This window comes from Geotrypetes seraphini, chromosome 15, assembly GCF_902459505.1.
Source record: "Geotrypetes seraphini chromosome 15, aGeoSer1.1, whole genome shotgun sequence".
Lineage (NCBI taxonomy): Eukaryota > Metazoa > Chordata > Amphibia > Gymnophiona > Dermophiidae > Geotrypetes > Geotrypetes seraphini.
In genome coordinates, this window is record NC_047098.1 from 37,785,424 (window position 1) to 37,803,263 (window position 17,840).

The 17,840-nt window shown below is 44.3% G+C and overlaps 1 protein-coding gene across 4 annotated transcripts in view; it reads left to right on the plus strand.

Annotated features, from left to right (window-relative positions):
- The window catches only part of LOC117348861 (transient receptor potential cation channel subfamily V member 1-like), a 68,204-nt gene that overhangs the window by 10,075 nt on the left and 40,289 nt on the right, over window positions 1–17,840 (plus strand). The window contains exons 1-4 of one of the 4 annotated variants that reach the window (XM_033921427.1): window positions 459–524; window positions 1,094–1,428; window positions 8,870–9,012; window positions 17,303–17,455. In XM_033921427.1, the coding sequence (XP_033777318.1) occupies window positions 1,175–1,428; window positions 8,870–9,012; window positions 17,303–17,455 (550 nt within the window). In that variant the 5' untranslated portion in view covers window positions 459–524; window positions 1,094–1,174. Of the gene's footprint in view, window positions 1–458; window positions 525–1,093; window positions 1,429–3,219; window positions 3,675–8,869; window positions 9,013–17,302; window positions 17,456–17,840 lie in introns of those variants that run through there. The other 3 variants (XM_033921426.1, XM_033921425.1, XM_033921428.1) reach the window with 3 other exon arrangements.

A 17,840-nucleotide genomic window follows, 5' to 3' on the forward strand; every position in this document is an offset into this window, starting at 1 on the left:
AAGTGTCTTTGTTTGTAGTATCTTCCAATCAAATGAAGATTAATATCTCTGATAATCAACAACCTTGAAAATTATAGTTGAACATCAGTTATAATATTTGAAATAAGTTCTAGGGATGATTCTATCTTGTGCTACCAAAGGTTCATTGATTACATTTTGTCCTCCAACCACCATATATTCCCATATTCCCTCAGAGGCCAATCTTTTTTTGCCCAATGTTCATGTTTGGCTCTACTATCCCAAAGGCATATCTACTATTCCATAACCATATCTAAGAAACTAGAGCTGATGCAGTCTTTCCAATGCAATTTTCTGAATCAGCGCCCCAAATAACCCTAGGAACAAGTCATAGAACCCAAGGCATCAAGAATTTCTTTTTTTGTTGGCCTGTTATTATTATTATACTTGTAGTTTAATTATATTTATTTTTGCTTTAGCTTTGTTTATGATCCCTGAAGTGGCCCAAGGTGAAACATGGTGACAAGTCATGGTACTCTATTCTGATACCAATAATGGGATTCAATGTAAGATATAGCTTTGCTTTTGTCTTTCCTGGAACTGGTTAAACCTCTTCTTTCTGTTTACTTTCCATTTCAGGTCCAGATCTGATTTGAAATGAAGCAGAAAACAGTATCAGTGATACATTTATGCCCTTTAATGACATTGTTAGGGAGCTGAAGGACAAATCTTGATTTTGTATCATTGTAGATGTTGGAAGTGGTTTTATTTCATACAGACACTGATTTTTTTCCATTACTCTGCTGAACTTCCTCAGGTTGGGCCAATCTAATGCTGGATTCTCATTCATTTCATTGGAATGGTACCATCCAGTCTCTTGGCATTTGAGCAATTAGAATCTAGTTCTTTTCATCAGAACAACAGAATGCTTAGGGATGGGGTTTTGAAAGCCAGGAGTGGGTAGAAAAAGGGGTCACAGGTGACTGCTGCAGTAGGAGCCATGAAAAGATTGAGTCAGGCCATACCAGCTCACTGTCTTCTGCAGCTGCAGATCAGAGCTAAAAAGAGAGCAGACAGCACATTTCCTGTTAGTGATTCTAATATTTGCTTCCCTTTCTGTTTTGTTTCTCTTTAGCAAACATCTGTGAGTATTCAGACTTCTCCTGGCTCTCCCTAGTGCATCATTGAGTATCTGAGGACTTCACCTGCAGGGAAGATGCAGAAATCAGCCTCTGACTCAGACTCGGATTCTGATTCCAATTCAGAACGGTCAGAGCCTACTAATCGCACTAACTTTTCTCTGGAAGTTCATGACAAAGACTCGAGACCCCCAAGGCCAAAAGACAGCAAAGATGATGATAAGAGAAAACCTCCCCTGGATTCCTCATACGAAGGAGAGAGTAACAATTTCAAACCAATAGTTGCCTTCGACCTAGATTTTTTAGGCAACATCGAGGGGAATGGAAACAAGTGGGTATTACAGATAAAAGAGATCACACTATGCTATGCTATGACAGAATACTCAGGGTCCTGGGTGGTCCCCCTTTGGTTCATCTGCTGAGGAATGCAGAGCTCTGGATGGTTCTTTCAGGAGCTGTGACATCGGGTGGTAGAAGGATATGGGCCTAGTGATATCACTTCTGGATCAAATGCATCCTGAGCTTTGAATATTATTGATAAGTCACTGAATATATGAGAGAGGTCATTTTAACCCCAAAACAGCATTGCTATAAAGATAACCTTAATTCATTCTCATAGAATAGCTTTTTTGTGGATACCTGTTGTACCTGGAGTAGATGGACATTGTTCATGTCTGTGACTGTTGAAATGCTGGGCAAATAGGTTGCATTCAGGATATTTCATTCCAAGCATCCTGTCTGCTTCTCTATGAGGCTGGGATTCTTTTCAATTATAACAGTTTCCCTTGGGAAGATGATATCAGAGGTGAGATTCTTAGATCTGTTGGGCCATCTTGATCCTGGAAGGAAGGAGGACAGGCTGTTATTATTCAGCTTGATATTCAACATGATTTAACAAGCCAGAAATGGCTGCTGATTGGTTAAATCGTTGTTTGGGGCTAACCACCAATTTTGAGTGGCAGTTAACTGATTATCGCTGCTGAAAATTAGCACTTAGTGCTTAAGTGAAAACCAGCAATTTTAGGGGTGTTCCAGGAGTGGAGCCAGCAGTTGGCCAGTTAAATGTCGCTATCAGCACTTAACCGGCCAGGGTAATTGCATAAATGTAACCGCATAAAATATAGTCCTGTCTTTTTGTGATAGCCCATAAGAACATAAGAACATAAGCAATGCCTCCGCTGGGTCAGACCTGAGGTCCATCGTGCCCAGCAGTCCACTCACGTGGCGGCCCAACAGGTCCAGGACCTGTGCAATAATCCTCTATACCCCTCTATCCCTTTTTCCAGGAAATTGTCCAATCCTTTCTTGAGCCCCAGTACCATTCTCTGCCCTATTACGCTCTCCCATAACTTAACTGGCCATGCGTTACCTGCTCCACATAAACCAGATATTCAGTACCATAGCCTGGACATGGCCGGCATTGAATATCCAGGAATAATGCCAGTGGTATTCAGGAAAACACTCACTGCTGTCCCCCGTTATTTATAATTTTTAGAATTTATTTATTGCTTTTTAATGAAATTCTCCCAGGGTGGTGTGCAGCAGGAATAAGCCAAACCTAGGTTGGACTGCTTTTCTTTTTATGTCAAAGCTTCTTAAACCTGTCCAGGTAGCCAGGCAGGCTTTCAGAATCTCCACCGCAAATATAAATGATTTTAATTTACATATGCTGGATTCTAGTGCATTCAGATTTATCCCCTACATATTCCTTGTGGATATCGTGAAAACCCAACAAGGTCTGGTGTCCTCAGGTTTGGGAATGGGAAACTGGTGTTGCATTGCAGTATCTCTGTTCACTTGATCAGAGCTGACAATGCTGGAATTGCAGCAAAATGATAAAGGCATAAGACAAGGTAAATTAAAAGAGCAACATGTCACCCCCTTCACCTCTGCTACAAAACCATCCATCTACACACATGCACACACATACAAACATGATACACAAATGTATACCTATACACACACACACGATACATACACACATTTATTTATTTATTTGGATATACCGTACACATGTATGTATACACCCAGATGCACACATACAAATACATACACACACATACATACACTCATACACTGTGACCAGCCAGGTATTCTCCCTGCCAGGGTCCCTGGTAGTTCAGGAAAAAAAGTAAAAATGAAAACCCGAGGTGGAATCAGGAAGGTCCATGTAAATCCTGAGACTGATAATTTAGCCTGTGACCACCAGAGGGAGCCTGATTTATGTAATGAAGAATTGGGTGATTCATCCCCGAGCTACCACCGGGGGAGCTCAAGAGGCCCCTGGAACACTGCTGAGTCACCCAGAGTAGGGCGTTGCCCCAGAGTACTTAAGCCAGCAGTGGAGAACAGACAAGCAGGCCAGCTAGAGAGAGGGTTTAAACCTTTTCTCCCTAGAGAGTCCCCTGGGCCAAGCAGGAGCAACCAACCTTCACCCATGGAGCTGCTAGAGGCTGGACAAGCTGAGGAGCTGTTATTTCCAGGAGAACAGCCCATGGAGTATGAGGAGAGTCTGACAGAGTATGCTCCTGATGTTTCTGAAGCCATGCAGGTGGGCTGGGCTTTCACCTATAAACAGTGAGTTGTGAGTTTTGCTCTGGACTGTTTGGGGACTATTTTTGTTGTGCAAGCTAGGAGTGTGAATTTGTTGGGAGAGGTTTTGCTAACACCCTGGGAGGGAAGTTTTGAAAGCCTGTATAGAGGCTTTAATTTGCAAAACCTGACACTCTCCTGTCCTGGCAGTGAATTGAACTGGATATTCAAAAGGATTTTAAAACTAGAAATAATTGTTAATGTACTCTCAGATATCCGCTGGGTTGATCATCAAAGATCTCAACAACCTCTTTCTGCGGAATCGAATATCAATCATCGAGTACCTTTGAATAATACCAAAGTGTGCTAAGTGAATTAATAAATAAATAAATATAATGCACTTATCTTAGTGAGGCTTTTGGTGTAGCCGCTGTGCCCTGAGGCAAAAAACAAGACGTTGACCCCTGATGAAGCCTATTTAAGGCGAAACGGGTCCCCGTAGGGAATAGTGGCTTTATTCAAAAGCCTCAGGGCACAGCGGCTACACCAAAAGCCTCACTAAGATAAGTGCATTATATTTATTTATTTATTAATTCACTTAGCACACTTTGGTATTATTCAAAGGTACTCGATGATTGATATTCGATTCCGCAGAAAGAGGTTGTTGAGATCTTTGATGATCAACCCAGCGGATATCTGAGAGTACATTAACAATTATTTCTAGTTTTAAAATCCTTTTGAATATCCAGTCTGTTTATTAGTTGACTTGAGATTACCAAGACTTGGAACATTGCGTTAGTTCAGTGAATTGAACTGGCCAGAGGCTTTAATGAACTTTGAGCACTAGTGTTACTGAATAAGTGCCATGAACTGGTTTTTTTGTGTTTTTGAAACTGCCTGCCTGGGAGTAGTCAGAACTAGCTCTGAGGAGAGCTGAACTCTCAGACACAGCTGTGACTAAATCATTGCTGAGAGCAAGCCAATGACTTTATTGTATGCTGTTTGTTTGCTTTCTTATTTTGATATTTTGTTTGCTGCTGTTTGGGGACATTCTGACAAGTTTGGCAGCTGTATCATGAACTACTTACCTTCAGGAAGGAATGAGTAAAATTGATTTATTTCCTATGAACTTCAATTGTGGTGTTTTGTTTTGGGATTTTTGGTTCCTGTTGAAAACAGTTCAGTTCTGCAGGGTGACTCCATTTCGGGTCACATGCTGGTGTGCTATTTTATAGTAACCATTGAGAGTGCTATTGAGCCCTGTCCTGGGCTACAGTGGGCTACAACACATACATGTAAACACAAAGATGATACATTCACACATACACATACATATACCTACTGTATTTATGTATATATTAAAAAATTTACACACACATATAACTACATGCACATATATATAATAGATACAAACACATTGGACCCTGAAATCGTCAGCACAAAGCACAACGGTGGCGAAGAAAGCAAATAGAATGCTAGACATGATAAAGAAGGGAATCATGAGTAGATAGGAGAAAGTAATAATGCTGCTTTATAGAGCGATGGTCAGACCACACTTGGAATACTGTGTCCAACATTGATCTCCATACCTATAGAAGGATATAAAACTGCTGGAGAGGGTGCAGAGACGAGCAACGAAGCTAGTGACAGGTATGGAGAAACTGGATTACGAGGAACGACTTAAGAGACTGGGGTTGTTCTCCCTTGGGAAGAGGAGACTGCGAGGGGATCTGATCGAGACTTTCAAAATTCTGAAAGGAATCGACAAATTAGAGCAGGAAAAACAGTTATTTACAATGTCCAATGTGATACGGACAAGAGGGCATGGACTGAAGCTGAGGGGGGACAAGTCCAGGACAAATATCAGGAAGTTCTGTTTCACGCAGTGAGTGGTGGACACCTGGAATGCTCTCCCAGAGGAGGTTATTGCGGAATCCATCGTTCTAAGATTTAAGGGTAAACTAGATGCACATTTACTTACGAGAGGCATAGAGTGATACGGGTAAGGGTAATCTAGATGCACATCTCCTTATGAGAGGCATAGAGTGATACGGGTGACTAAAATTATGCCAGGGTACACCTGGCAGGGCCTCCGCGTGTGCAGATCGCCGGACTTGATGGACCTAAGGTCTGATCCGGAGATGGCAGCTCTTATGTTCTTATGACTTGTATACACAAAACATAGACACACACGCATACATACTGTATATATCCATACAGGAATTGTTTGTGAGGATCTGGTGTGGGAGGGGAGACATTTCTTTGGAAGGGGCCTAGAACTACAGTTCAAGAAAAAATGGCAAAGGAGATGCTCATTTTCAAATTAGTTTTGTGAGTGGGCCATAGCTGAACTCAAGGAGAATGGAGCATTGCTCCTAATAGCTAAGGCTGAGAAGAGATTTCAAGAATGTTTTGGAACATGAGAGGGAGAGTTTGTGGTGGTAATTGTCCTCACTCCTGGCCAGCTTAGCCTTTAACCAGTGCACAAGTGTTTGAGCTGGGTGTGGTGATTTCTGGGTTACCAAGAGCCCTCTGCATGCTCTTGATCATACGCATTACAATTATAGTATATTTTTATTTTTAAATAGCCCAAGATTGTGGTCAGAAATGATCTATTTCATCAAATTTCTCCATTCCCAATACACTGAAGTATACCAGATGTTAATTTATGCATCTACAATTAGAACTAACCAAACGAAGGCATCATTTATACAGTTCAGCCTCACCCTATAGATTCCACTTCCTGCTGACATTAGACTAGAGTACAAAGTGGAACATTTTGGCATGCAGACTTCACTGCTCCTTGGTCATGCCAGTAGGACAGCGCCCCCGCTTGGCTACTTTTAGATCAGAAGTCACAGAAGATACTTTGCAACTGCTAAACAATGACTGGCTCTGTGCAAGATGCAGTAGCCTGAGGTTTGCAGCTGTATCATGTCCCTGTAGAAGGGCAGTCACCCTTATCAAGGCCCTTAGGGGACAATTTTATAAAAGGTTGGGCACCAAGATGAAGTGTGCTGAGTGACAATTCTATAATGACATCTGGGCATTCAGATTCTGTTGCTGTAGAGAAGTTTAAAAGTTTTTTGAAAATGTTTCTTTTTAAAGATGCTTTTGAAAATTAAAATTCTATTCCTGCTTTTTAGACCCCCCTCCTATTATGTGATCCTTCAACGTTGCCTTTTTCTAAAAATTTTGTAGTTCCACCTCCCTTTTCCACTGTTGGCTGTAAGTCTGTCTGTCTTTGTAAATATTACATTACATTACATTAGTGACTTCTATTCTGCTCATACCTTGCAGTTCTAGGCGGATTACAAAAGAAGCTAACTGGACATTTCCAGGAAAATTACAGTTTAGGAATTAGGATTACAAAGAAGATAACTGGACATTTCCAGGAGATTTGCAATTTAGGGAGCTGTATACATGGTTGATACTTTGGAGAGAAAAAATTACAAGAGAGGGTGAGAGTTTGAGGGGGGATTTACAAGGGAGGGGAAAAGACGAGGGGAAGAGTTAAGATATCTGGATAAATTTTTTGAATAACAGGGTTTTGATTCCTTTTCGAAATGATTTAAAGTTGCTCGTTGTTGTCAGCAAGTTGGAGATCGAGTGGTGCTTTTAAATTTTAAAATGGTGCAATCACATGGGTGCTGGGCAATTTTCACACAAAACTATACTTTTAAAATCATCCAATTAACTAAATGGTTCAAAAACCATATTAACTAAGTCAAATAAGGGTTTTCCAGGTGACCCCCAACTGTTGAAACTGTTTAAATCGACCTACATCCCCAAAAGTTTCAATAGCAAAAACATGATTTTTCTGGAAGTCTGGACCGGATACCTCAAAAATCAAGACCCAGGCTTCATTTGTAGCCTACCGGAGATCAGTTCATACACTGAGCATGTGCGAACTCTTGAGCATGCTCACAGCTTCCCATGAAAGGCAGCAACTTCACAGGAGCCCTGAAGCCCCTCCCTCTGGGGTAGGGGGGGGGGGCGATGTTGGCCAACACTAACGTAACCAGCTAAATCAATATTCAGCGCTGGACGGTTAAGTTAATAGCAGCCAAAGATAGGCCTGCTATTTATGCAACCTGATTTAGCCACTAAACTTGGCTGTTCAGTGCTGAATATTAGTGGTTATCACATGATATAGCTGGTTAACCTTTCAGCGCTGACCATGAATATTCAGTGAAGATAACCAGTTATCTCATGCTGAATATTTGTAGTTAGGCGCCAAAATACTATTAAACCGGCCAGGGGCCGTTTCTGGCCGGTTAGATAGCTTCGAATTATGTCACATTAACCAGGTGACAGATGTCTACCACATTCCTTTGAAAAGTCACTATTACTCTGATTATGTTTATGTTTATGGGTGCTTTTCTGGGTGGATAGCAAAGCGACGTAGAAATAAATTAAAATATAACAGGAGGAAAGGACACCATAATAAACAGGAGAGAACAACAGGCAGCAAAGGAAAAGGAGAAAGGAAGGAAGATAGGATTCTATCTCTTCAGTGCTAGGTTATACTAAGACGCCGTTGAGGTTTCTACCACGGCCTGGCGAGGTAACTGCTCAGACACTCATAGAATTCCTATGAGCGTCGGAGCAGTAAGCTCACTGAACCATGGTAGAAACCTCTATCACAGCTTAATAAAAGGAGCACCAAATGTTTCAGATGGGAGACAACTCTTTTTTTTTGTTTTTGAAGAGCTTTGAAATGGAGGCATGGTTGCATCCACAGCCTTCTGCCAGGAGAATCAGTCTGTGAAACATTTTTCACAAATTTTATCTTGTGAGTTTCAGCAATTCTAGTAGATTTCCCTGGTTTGTATTTTATAGGATTTTTTCTCCCCCACCTCCCCCCCCCCCCCCCATTTGTTCTCTATAATTTCATGATTCCTTATTTGCTGAGAGAAGGTAGAGACATTTTGGAATTCAAAGGCTTTCAATGCTTCTCAGTCATTTAGTTATTAAGGAATCAATAAATTTAACTAGAAAATAATTAATTGACATTTCCTATAGTGGAATTAAAAAAATATAAGTTGGATATGAAATTGTGGAAAGTTAAGTTAATTTAAACTTAAAACTCCATCCAATGCTAAAAATGTTTCTGAGTTTCCCTCCATTGTATCATTATATGTGTGGGGTGGGGGGAGGCTTTTATCACGGCTGATTTGTAATTTTCCCCTTGATTTAAGAGGTTCTAGACTAATCTGCATTTTATTCTACAATAAAAGAGTCTCTTTAGTGAAGCCCACAGAAGTTTACAGTCGGCAGAGGATCTTCGATGCTGTGGTGAAGGAAGACACAGAGGACCTGGGAGGCCTTTTTGACTACTTGCACAAGACCATGAAACTTCTGACAAATTCAGAATTCAAAGGTAGCCCACAGAACTATTTCTTTTGTGATGCAAAGCCTCAGACATACTAGAGCAGGGATGGGCAACTCCAGTCCTTGAAGGCCAGAATCCAGTCGGATTTTCAGGATTTCCCTAATGAATATGCATTGAAAGTAGTGCATGCAAATAGATCTCATGCATATTCATTGAGGAAATCCTGAAAACTTGACTGGATTCTGTCCCTCGAGGACCGGAGTTGCCCACCCCTGTACTAGAGTCACTCTGTCTCCGGTCATCAAGCTAACATTTTATCCTAGCTTTAAAGATCATTTTGATACCCTCAATTCCTTGTATAAAGCATTCACTTAAGTTGGATAAGAAGGGTTTCCTGATGTGTCTTTAATATAAGATAAACCAGTGGTTCCCAACCCTGTCCTGGAGGAACACCAGGCCAATTGGGTTTTCAGGCTAGCCCTAATGAATATGCATGAAGCAAATTTGCATGCCTATCACTTCCATCATATGCAAATCTCTCTCATGCATATTCATTAGGGCTAGCCTGAAAACCCGATTGGCCTGGTGTTCCTCCAGGACAGGGTTGGGAATCACTGAGATAAACAACCAAAAAAGCAGACCAAGTACTCCAAAGTAAATAGTCTAGATTTAATAAATAATGCAATTAAAATGTCTAAAACAGACCCAAAACGGCCATGTTTGGCCTAAAAAAGCTGCATCAAGATGAAGAGAATGACCGTGTAGTCATCTGTTCCTTTATTCTAACATAAGAATGTCATCACAAAAAGAAGTCACAATTTTGTTGTCAACAGAGAAGTACCACCAATTTTAATTATGAGTTCACAATTATACCCAACACAGAGTATTTTGCATTTCAAAGAGATGCTGGGTCTGTTTTAGATTGTTTATTGCATTATTTATTAAATCTAGACATCTTACTTTGGTGTTCTTGGACTATAGACCATAGCCTCTTTTTTTCTGGTTTCTTGATTTAAGATCTCCATCAAAAAATAACCAATTCATTCAGCATCTTTTCCATACAAAGCCAGGCGCGCCTATCAAATGTGGGGAACATTGAATTTGCCTTTTCTCAGTTAACCAGTCATAGTATTTCACACGAGTCGTCTTTAATAGCAGAGAACCTAGAGCTTAAACAGGAACAGATTTGCTACAAGGCTATAGGAGCAAGCTCTGTGAGTGGTATGGATGCTTGAGCACCCCAAATATTGAGCAAACTCCATGACTGTGCCCAGGAATGGGGTAATTTCCATTGGGTTTAGCACCTTCAATCAGTTTCAAAAGATTGGCTGCTATGTACATGGCATGCAATTATCAGGCATAAGTGTCTCAGTCGTCCATCAAAAAACAGGCTAGAAATAGCCTGGAAGGACTTCCGGTGTCGTCATCACCTTGAATGGCGGGTTAGAGCCGGAGCTCTGATCCTGGAGTTAATGTTCCCCCGATCAGGAGCAGGCACGCCGCGGTAGCGAGCTGGGCACCTGGTGAGCAGAGCGGATCCATAATATGCCGTCTAAAAAGAAAACCGACGAAGGGAGACCGCACGAGAAGGCGCTAGAAAAAAGCGGCCTGCGCCAGTCGCGCGGAGCCTCGTGCGCGTCCCAGCATGAGTCCGGGGAGAGCGGGTCCGATGAAGAGTCGGAGAGGGGGGCCTCTCCGAGACTGCGAAGAATGGACTCCTCCTCCGCAGCAGTGACTAAAGCAGACCTCCAGCAATGGGTTTGCGACATTAAGCAGGAGGTTGCTGGTATCAAAGGGAAAATCCGGGACGCAGTGAAAGAAATCAAGAGGGAAATAGCAGACCTCATGGGGAGAGTGGAGGAGACTGAAAGGAGAATGGGGGAGCAGGAGGAGGTGGTACAAAATTTGAGTGGGGCATTTGAGGCGGCCCAAAAGGACTGGCAGGACTGTTACCACCGGGTGGAGGATCTGGAAAACCGGTCCCGCCGGAATAATGTCCGCATCCGCGGTGTACCTGAATCGGCGAATTATACAGATGCGGTGAAGGTGGTGCAGGAGATATATCAATATCTCTTCTCCTTGGCTGACGACGGTGGAGAACCCATTGGGGTCTTGAAAGTGGACCGGGCTCATCGCACACTGGGACCCAAGCGAGATGACTATCCAAGGGACATTATTGCATGTCTCCACAATTTTGCCGACAAGGAGCGGATGGTGCGCAAGGCCCGGGATCTGGGGTCGTTTGAGTGGAAGACCCATAAAGTGGAGGTGTTTCAGGACCTTTCTGCTATTACTTTGCAACGCAGGAGAGAGTTTCGCCCGATCGTGATGATCCTGAAGCAGAACAACCTCAGATATAGATGGCTGTTCCCCTTTGGGCTCCTTCTCACTATTAACGGTGCCCATAAGAAAGTGACCACTGTAGCGGAGGCTGGAAAATTGTTGCGGAAGGAGGGGATCCTTACTGGAGAGGTTCTGATGCCGGACCTGCAAGGGACCCAGCAGTCAGAGAAATTTCGCTGGAGAGAGCGTGTGGCCAGGTCACGAAAACCGGGTGCTGGTGGTCGAGAGGTGGAGGAACCATATGGAAGAAGCGGAGCTGGACCTTCCAATTGCACTGGCGAGTGAGCAATGGCGGATCCTGCTTGGCTGCACTTGGACAATTGGGACTTTCAATGCCTTGACTGGGCAGATGTGTTGCTTGGAATGTGTGGGGGGCTGGATGTGAGGGGTTTTATTCACGGTGGTGAGTGTGCGAGGGTGCCTAAGGGAGAATGACTGAGGATGATTGCTTGTTGGGGGGCTGGGGAGGGGAGGGGGAATGGATGAGGGGTTCATGAGCTGGGGTGGGGTCACCCGGAGTCATGGGAGGGCTGAGGAGCAGGTGGATATAGGTAGGGTTGGGAGGGGGTGGGGTTGGTGGGGGGTGGGGATAGGGGGATGGGTAGGTGACAGCATGGGCTTTTGGGTCTGGAGTGGGGAGAGGGGGAAGAGGGGTGCATGGTGTTGGGTAGGATTCTTGGGTTATGGGACCTGATTCTTTGAGATTGGGCAGTTTTAACGTTAAGGGCCTCAATATGCCACGTAAACGCCAGCTCTTGTTGAAGGAGTTGAAGAGGCTGCGTATTGATATCGGCTTCATTCAGGAAACTCATTTTGTGCGCCCTGGGGAGAAGCTGATACAATATAGAGAATATCCGGGAAGGGTCTGGGCCTCCAATAGGAAAGAAAGGAAAAAGGCAGGGGTGGGCATTTTGTTTGCTTAACGTCTTAAGATCGTGCCTGAATGGGAATGGAGGGATGAGAGGGGGCGATGGGTGATTTGGGTGGGGCAGATAAATGGGGAGGTAGTCACTCTGGTGAATTTGTATGCCCCGAATTCTAAACAGGGTTCTTTTTTCGATGAGGTATTGGCCAAGGTACTGCAGGTTAAGAAGGGGTCGGTGATTGTGGGAGGGGATTTTAATTTAGTTATGGATCCCAGGTGGGACTCTACGGGGGTTGGAGGGGACCGGCTTAAGTCCGATAGGAAACGCCTTAAACACTTTGTTGACGTACTCAATATTGTAGATGGGTGGAGAGCTCAGCATTGCATGGATAAAGATTATACGTACTACTCCCCTGTTCATGGGGTCTATACTAGAATTGATATGTTGTATCTGGTGGGGGGGTAGATTACTGGGGTCCTCCATTGGGGACATTGGCTGGTCAGATCATGCTCCCATTTGGATGGATGTGCGATGGGGTGCTTCGAGAGTAGGTGATCACTACTGGAGATTGAATGATAGTTTATTGAGAGATCCGCAGCTGGTCCGCAAGGTGGAGCAGGTTATTGAGGATTTTTTGGAGCATAATAATGTTGATTCCTACTCTCTGATAATGATATGGGAAAGTTTGAAGGCCGTACTGCGGGGGGAGCTTATTTCTATGGCCGCTCATAAAAAGAGGCTTCAATTGCAGAAGGAACGGAGTCTGAGAGAGACTTTACGTCAACTGGTAGATCAACATAAGAGGGGCCAGGGGGGAGCTCCCCTTGGGCTTCGGATAAGGGAAGTTCGGGCGGAATTGGGGAAGATGGAGGATGAGGAGATTCAATTCAATCTTGAGCGTCTTCGTTTAAGGTTCTTTGAATCTGGTAATAGAGAGGGGAAATTGCTGGCTCATCGTCTGCGCCTGCAGCAGACGCAGTCTAATATTATGGCTATTAAGGATGGCTCGGGACAAACCTTGACAGCTGAGGGGGCTATTCATGCACGATTTCGTAAATTCTATCAGCAGCTTTATACGCCAGAGAGTCAGGGGTCGGGGGAAGAAATTGGGAATTATCTTCAGGATTTGGGCTTGGCATCCCTTACGGCCTGTGAAGCGCAAGGGCTGGATGAGGACATTACGTTGGAGGAGGTACATAATGTGATTCGACAATTGAGACCGGGGAAATCACCGGGCTTAGATGGGTTCACGGGGTTGTTTTATAAGAAGATGTCTACATTGGTGGCTCCATTGTTGGTGCGTTTATATAATGATCTGAGAGAGGGAGCCCAATTGCCCTTTTATATGCGGCTGGCTGGGATCACGATTTTACCAAAGCCTGGGAAGGATGCCACTCAGTGTGGGAGCTACAGGCCTATCTCACTGTTGGGTATTGATACCAAAATTCTGGCTCGAGTGCTGGCTGATCGTTTATCCCCTCACATGCCGACACTTATTCACCCAGATCAGGTGGGATTCATAGGGGGAAGGCAGGCGGCAGATGGAATCCGCAAAGTTCTGAACTTGATCTGGCAGGCCCGACGTAGTGGAGGTCCTTGGGTAGCAGTGGCGGTGGATGCCGAGAAGGCCTTTGACCACGTGGATTGGCGTTTTATGGAGGCAGTTCTTCGCCATGTAGGTCTGGGGGCCAGATATGTGTCTTGGATTCTGTCTTTGTATAACGGACCTCTGGCGTGTGTGAAAATTAATGGGTATACTCTGCTCCTTTTGAGCTCAGGCGGGGTACGAGACAGGGTTGTCCGCTCTCACCTTTGCTTTTTGCTTTGGTGATTGAGCCTCTTGCGCAAAAGATCAGACTAGCCACTGGGGTGAAGGGCGTACGGGTTCAAGGGGGTGAGCATAAATTGTCCTTATTTGCTGACTATATTTTAGCAATTGTGGAGGGCTCGGCGGAGTCCCTTAGATCCCTTCAGGATCTTATGACAGACTATGGGGCTTTATCAGGCTTTAAGGCCAATATGACTAAAACGGAGATACTTAATATATCGGTCCCGGTAGTGGATATACTGTGTATTCAGAGGGTGGTGCCCTTTCGGTGGGTTAAGGGCCCTATACAATATCTGGGTATCCAGTTGGGGGTGGATTGGACGTCCCTATTTCAGCTTAACTATATTCCTTTGGTAGCATCCCTAGCTAGGGATATGGATCGGTGGGCCTCATTATATGTGTCTTGGATGGGGCGCATGGAGGTTATTAGGATGTTGGTCCTACCGAAGTTCTTATATTTTTTTCAGGTTTTGCCTATAGAAGTCCCTAGACAGTATTTTCTCCGATGGCAGTGGAACCTTTTACGATTCGTGTGGGGAGGTAGACGACCCAGGGTGGCTCAATGGGCCATGTTCAAGTTTAAAGCAGAAGGGGGTCTGGGAATCCCCCATTTGGAGCATTACTACCGCGCGGCTCAGCTCCGAGCGGGAGTGGAGTGGCATGCGCCATCTTTGAAGTTGTGGGTGCAGGTAGAGCAGGGAGTTTTGAGTGGCTCGGGGGGAGCTCGTACCCTTGGGTCGCTTATGTGGGGGGACTTGGGGGCATAGGAGTTGGGAAACATTTCTAACCCGTTTACTAATTGGACGATGAGGGTGTGGAAGAGAGAGGCTAGCAAACTCCTGGGTCGTAGTAAGGGGTTGCATCATTTACCATTGTGCAATGCCTCTGATTTCGTACCGGGCAGAGATGGGGGGATATTTGTGCGGTGGGCAAGGAAAGGTTTGCAGTACTTTGGCCAATTTATAGAGGGGGAGTCCATTTGTGCTTTTCCAGAGATCCAAAAGCTCTATCAGCTTGATTCTAAGGACCTCTTCCCGTATTTACAAGTGAAAAGTTATTTGCAGAAGGCTAAAAGGGCAGATGCTGCAGCTTATAGCTGTTCCGACTTTGAGCAGCTTTTGGGGTCTCCAGTGCGTAGAGGTTGCATTTCGCTGTTGTATAAATGGGTGCATCAGGATAAGGACCGGAAGCCTCCGTATTTACTGGCTTGGGAAGGGGACTTATGGCAGGTGTTTGAGGCATCTCTGTGGGAAACTATTTTGTCTAGGATACACCATTTAGCTGTGGCCCCTATGTTGGTGGAGAATGCGCTTAAAATGCTGGTGCGCTGGTACCTCACCCCAGTGATCCTGAGTAAGATGTCCGCTACGGGCACGGACTTCTGTTGGAGGGGATGTGGGCAGCGGGGAACATTCTTTCATATGTGGTGGAGTTGCCCCTCCATTCAAGACTTCTGGAGCCAGGTGTTTAAGTATGTGGGGGTTCTCCTTCAAGTGCCCCTCACGAGAAGGGCAGAGGTGGCTTTGTTGGGGTTTCCCTCTGGAGGGGTAGATGACACCCAGGATAGATTGGTGCGCTTGGCTTTTACAGCGGCTAGGCTGACTGTGGCTCAACACTGGCGCAGTACTGCTTCACCTACTTTGGCTCTGGTGCGAGAGAAATTGGGTTGGGTGTGTGAGAAATATCGGCTCTCGGCCTTGTTGACTAGAAAATGGCAGCAATATCACGATATTTCGGGGAGATACCTGGCAATGGAGGGTCTGGATATGGATAGTTCTGTTGTCAGCTGAGGTATTGGCTCCGGCCCGGATGGGATCTGTGGAGATTTGTCTTATTGGGGTTCTGTGACCTTTTGTCCACTTCTTTTCTGATTTTTCTTCTTTTCCTCACATTGGGGTGCCATTGTGCCTATTGGTGGTGTTCTTGGATTTTTTGGGGGAGCAGGGTACTGTCACTAGGGGGGTGGGGGGAGGGGGAGGGACATCAGGAGTTTTGTTGTTATGCAGATTGCCTGCCTGTATTGTTGTTGGATCTTCCTGATGTTTTGCTGTGCTGTTTTTTTCTTGTCATAAATAAACAATTGCAAAAAAAAGAAATAGCCTGGAATAATTAATAGTTAATGGGCCCAATATCCAGACCATGGGAGACAGCCTGGTTATCTCCCGTGGTTTGTGGCAGACCATATCTGGTTACCAGCATTGAATTTCCATTTTTTAAGTTAAGCTGACATTTATAGGCTGATTGACTCCCCTCCCCTCCCTTTTACTAAACCATAATAGCGGTTTCTTACGCAGGGAGCCGTGCTGAATGTTGCTCGCTACTCCTGACGCCCATAGGAACTCTATGAGCGTCGGGAGCAGTGCATAGCATTCAGCGCGGCTCCCTGCGCTAAAAACCGCTATCGCAGCTTAGTAAAAAAGGAGGGGGGAGTTAAGTTATAGCTGCCAAAGCTAGGCCTGTTATTTATGTGGGTCTTTCTGGCTGCTAAACTTAGCCAGTCAGCCAATAAATTTTGGTGCTAACCGGTTATGTCGCGTGACATATCTGGTGACCAGACTAGCTGCTAAGCGTTAATAATCATCAGCTATCTCATGCTAAATATTAGCGCTCAGCTGGCTAATTTAACCAACTAGGAGCTGTTCCTGGCCGATTAAATAGCGTTGAATATCAGGTTTTTTTGCTTATACTCAGTTTCCAAGTTTATTTAAAATTTGTTATTCCGCCTATTCATATTTCTAGGAGGAGTACATTAATTTAAAAAAATGAGTATTACATAAAATACAAATAATCAATACAAGAACAAATTGAGACAAAGAGACATACTGGAACAAGAAGGAAGAGGCAAAAACTACATTAGAAATAGGAGAGAAACATATATGGGAAGCACGAGAGGAGGGGGATCTAATATAACGATTAAAAGTTAATCTCAGAGTGTCCTTAATAGGACGGTTATAAACCAAAGGCATCCTTAAATAAAAAGGCCTTTAATTTTGATTTGAAATGAACGAAAGATGTTTCTTCCCTTAAATGGATCGGTGCGGAATTCCAGAGCAAGAGGGCTTGCACTGATAATGACATGTGGGAGGCCTGTCTGGTGTTGGTACAAGACTGAATAGGTCATTATTTGTACTACAGGCCATTTACATAGATTCTCAAGTGCTGGAAGACCTGTGTTGATTTTGTTCTGCCAAGGGTCACCGATCTTTTGCTCCTTCCTGTGTAGGACTGTGGAAAATAGTGGAAGAAATGTTAGTTGCCTATATCATAGATATGCATTTTCATATATTCTTTCCTTTAACAGATCCATCCACTGGAAAAACCTGTCTGCTAAAAGCAATGCTGAACCTAAAAAATGGGGGAAATAAAACCATTCCCTTGTTACTGGACATAGCCAAACAAACAGACAACCTGAATGAGCTGGTGAATTCAAGCTACACAGATCAGCACTACAGAGGTAAACCCAAAGGGAAAGCTTGCTGTTGAGAATCCAGGGAACGCTGACCACTGAAGTGGGAGGATCTGAAAGAAAGCATGTTAACTGATTGGAAGCTATGATTCTTCCCTGTTAGACTCCCTTCATTGATGATACTATGGAATATCTTGGAAGAGTGATAAGACTGGCATGTTGACAGTAACTGCCTCTAGAAATGCACACTGCACACAGGGCCAGCTCAAGACGCTATGGCCGTTCTGTTTTGGCAACTACCCCCCCCCCAGCCTTTTGCCTTGTTCTCACTTCTGTTTTGGCACCCATTCCACGACCCAGACCCCCTTCTTTAGTGGCACTCTGGCCAATTCCCTTCTATTAATCCGACCCTTCCTCTCTGAGCACACTACCA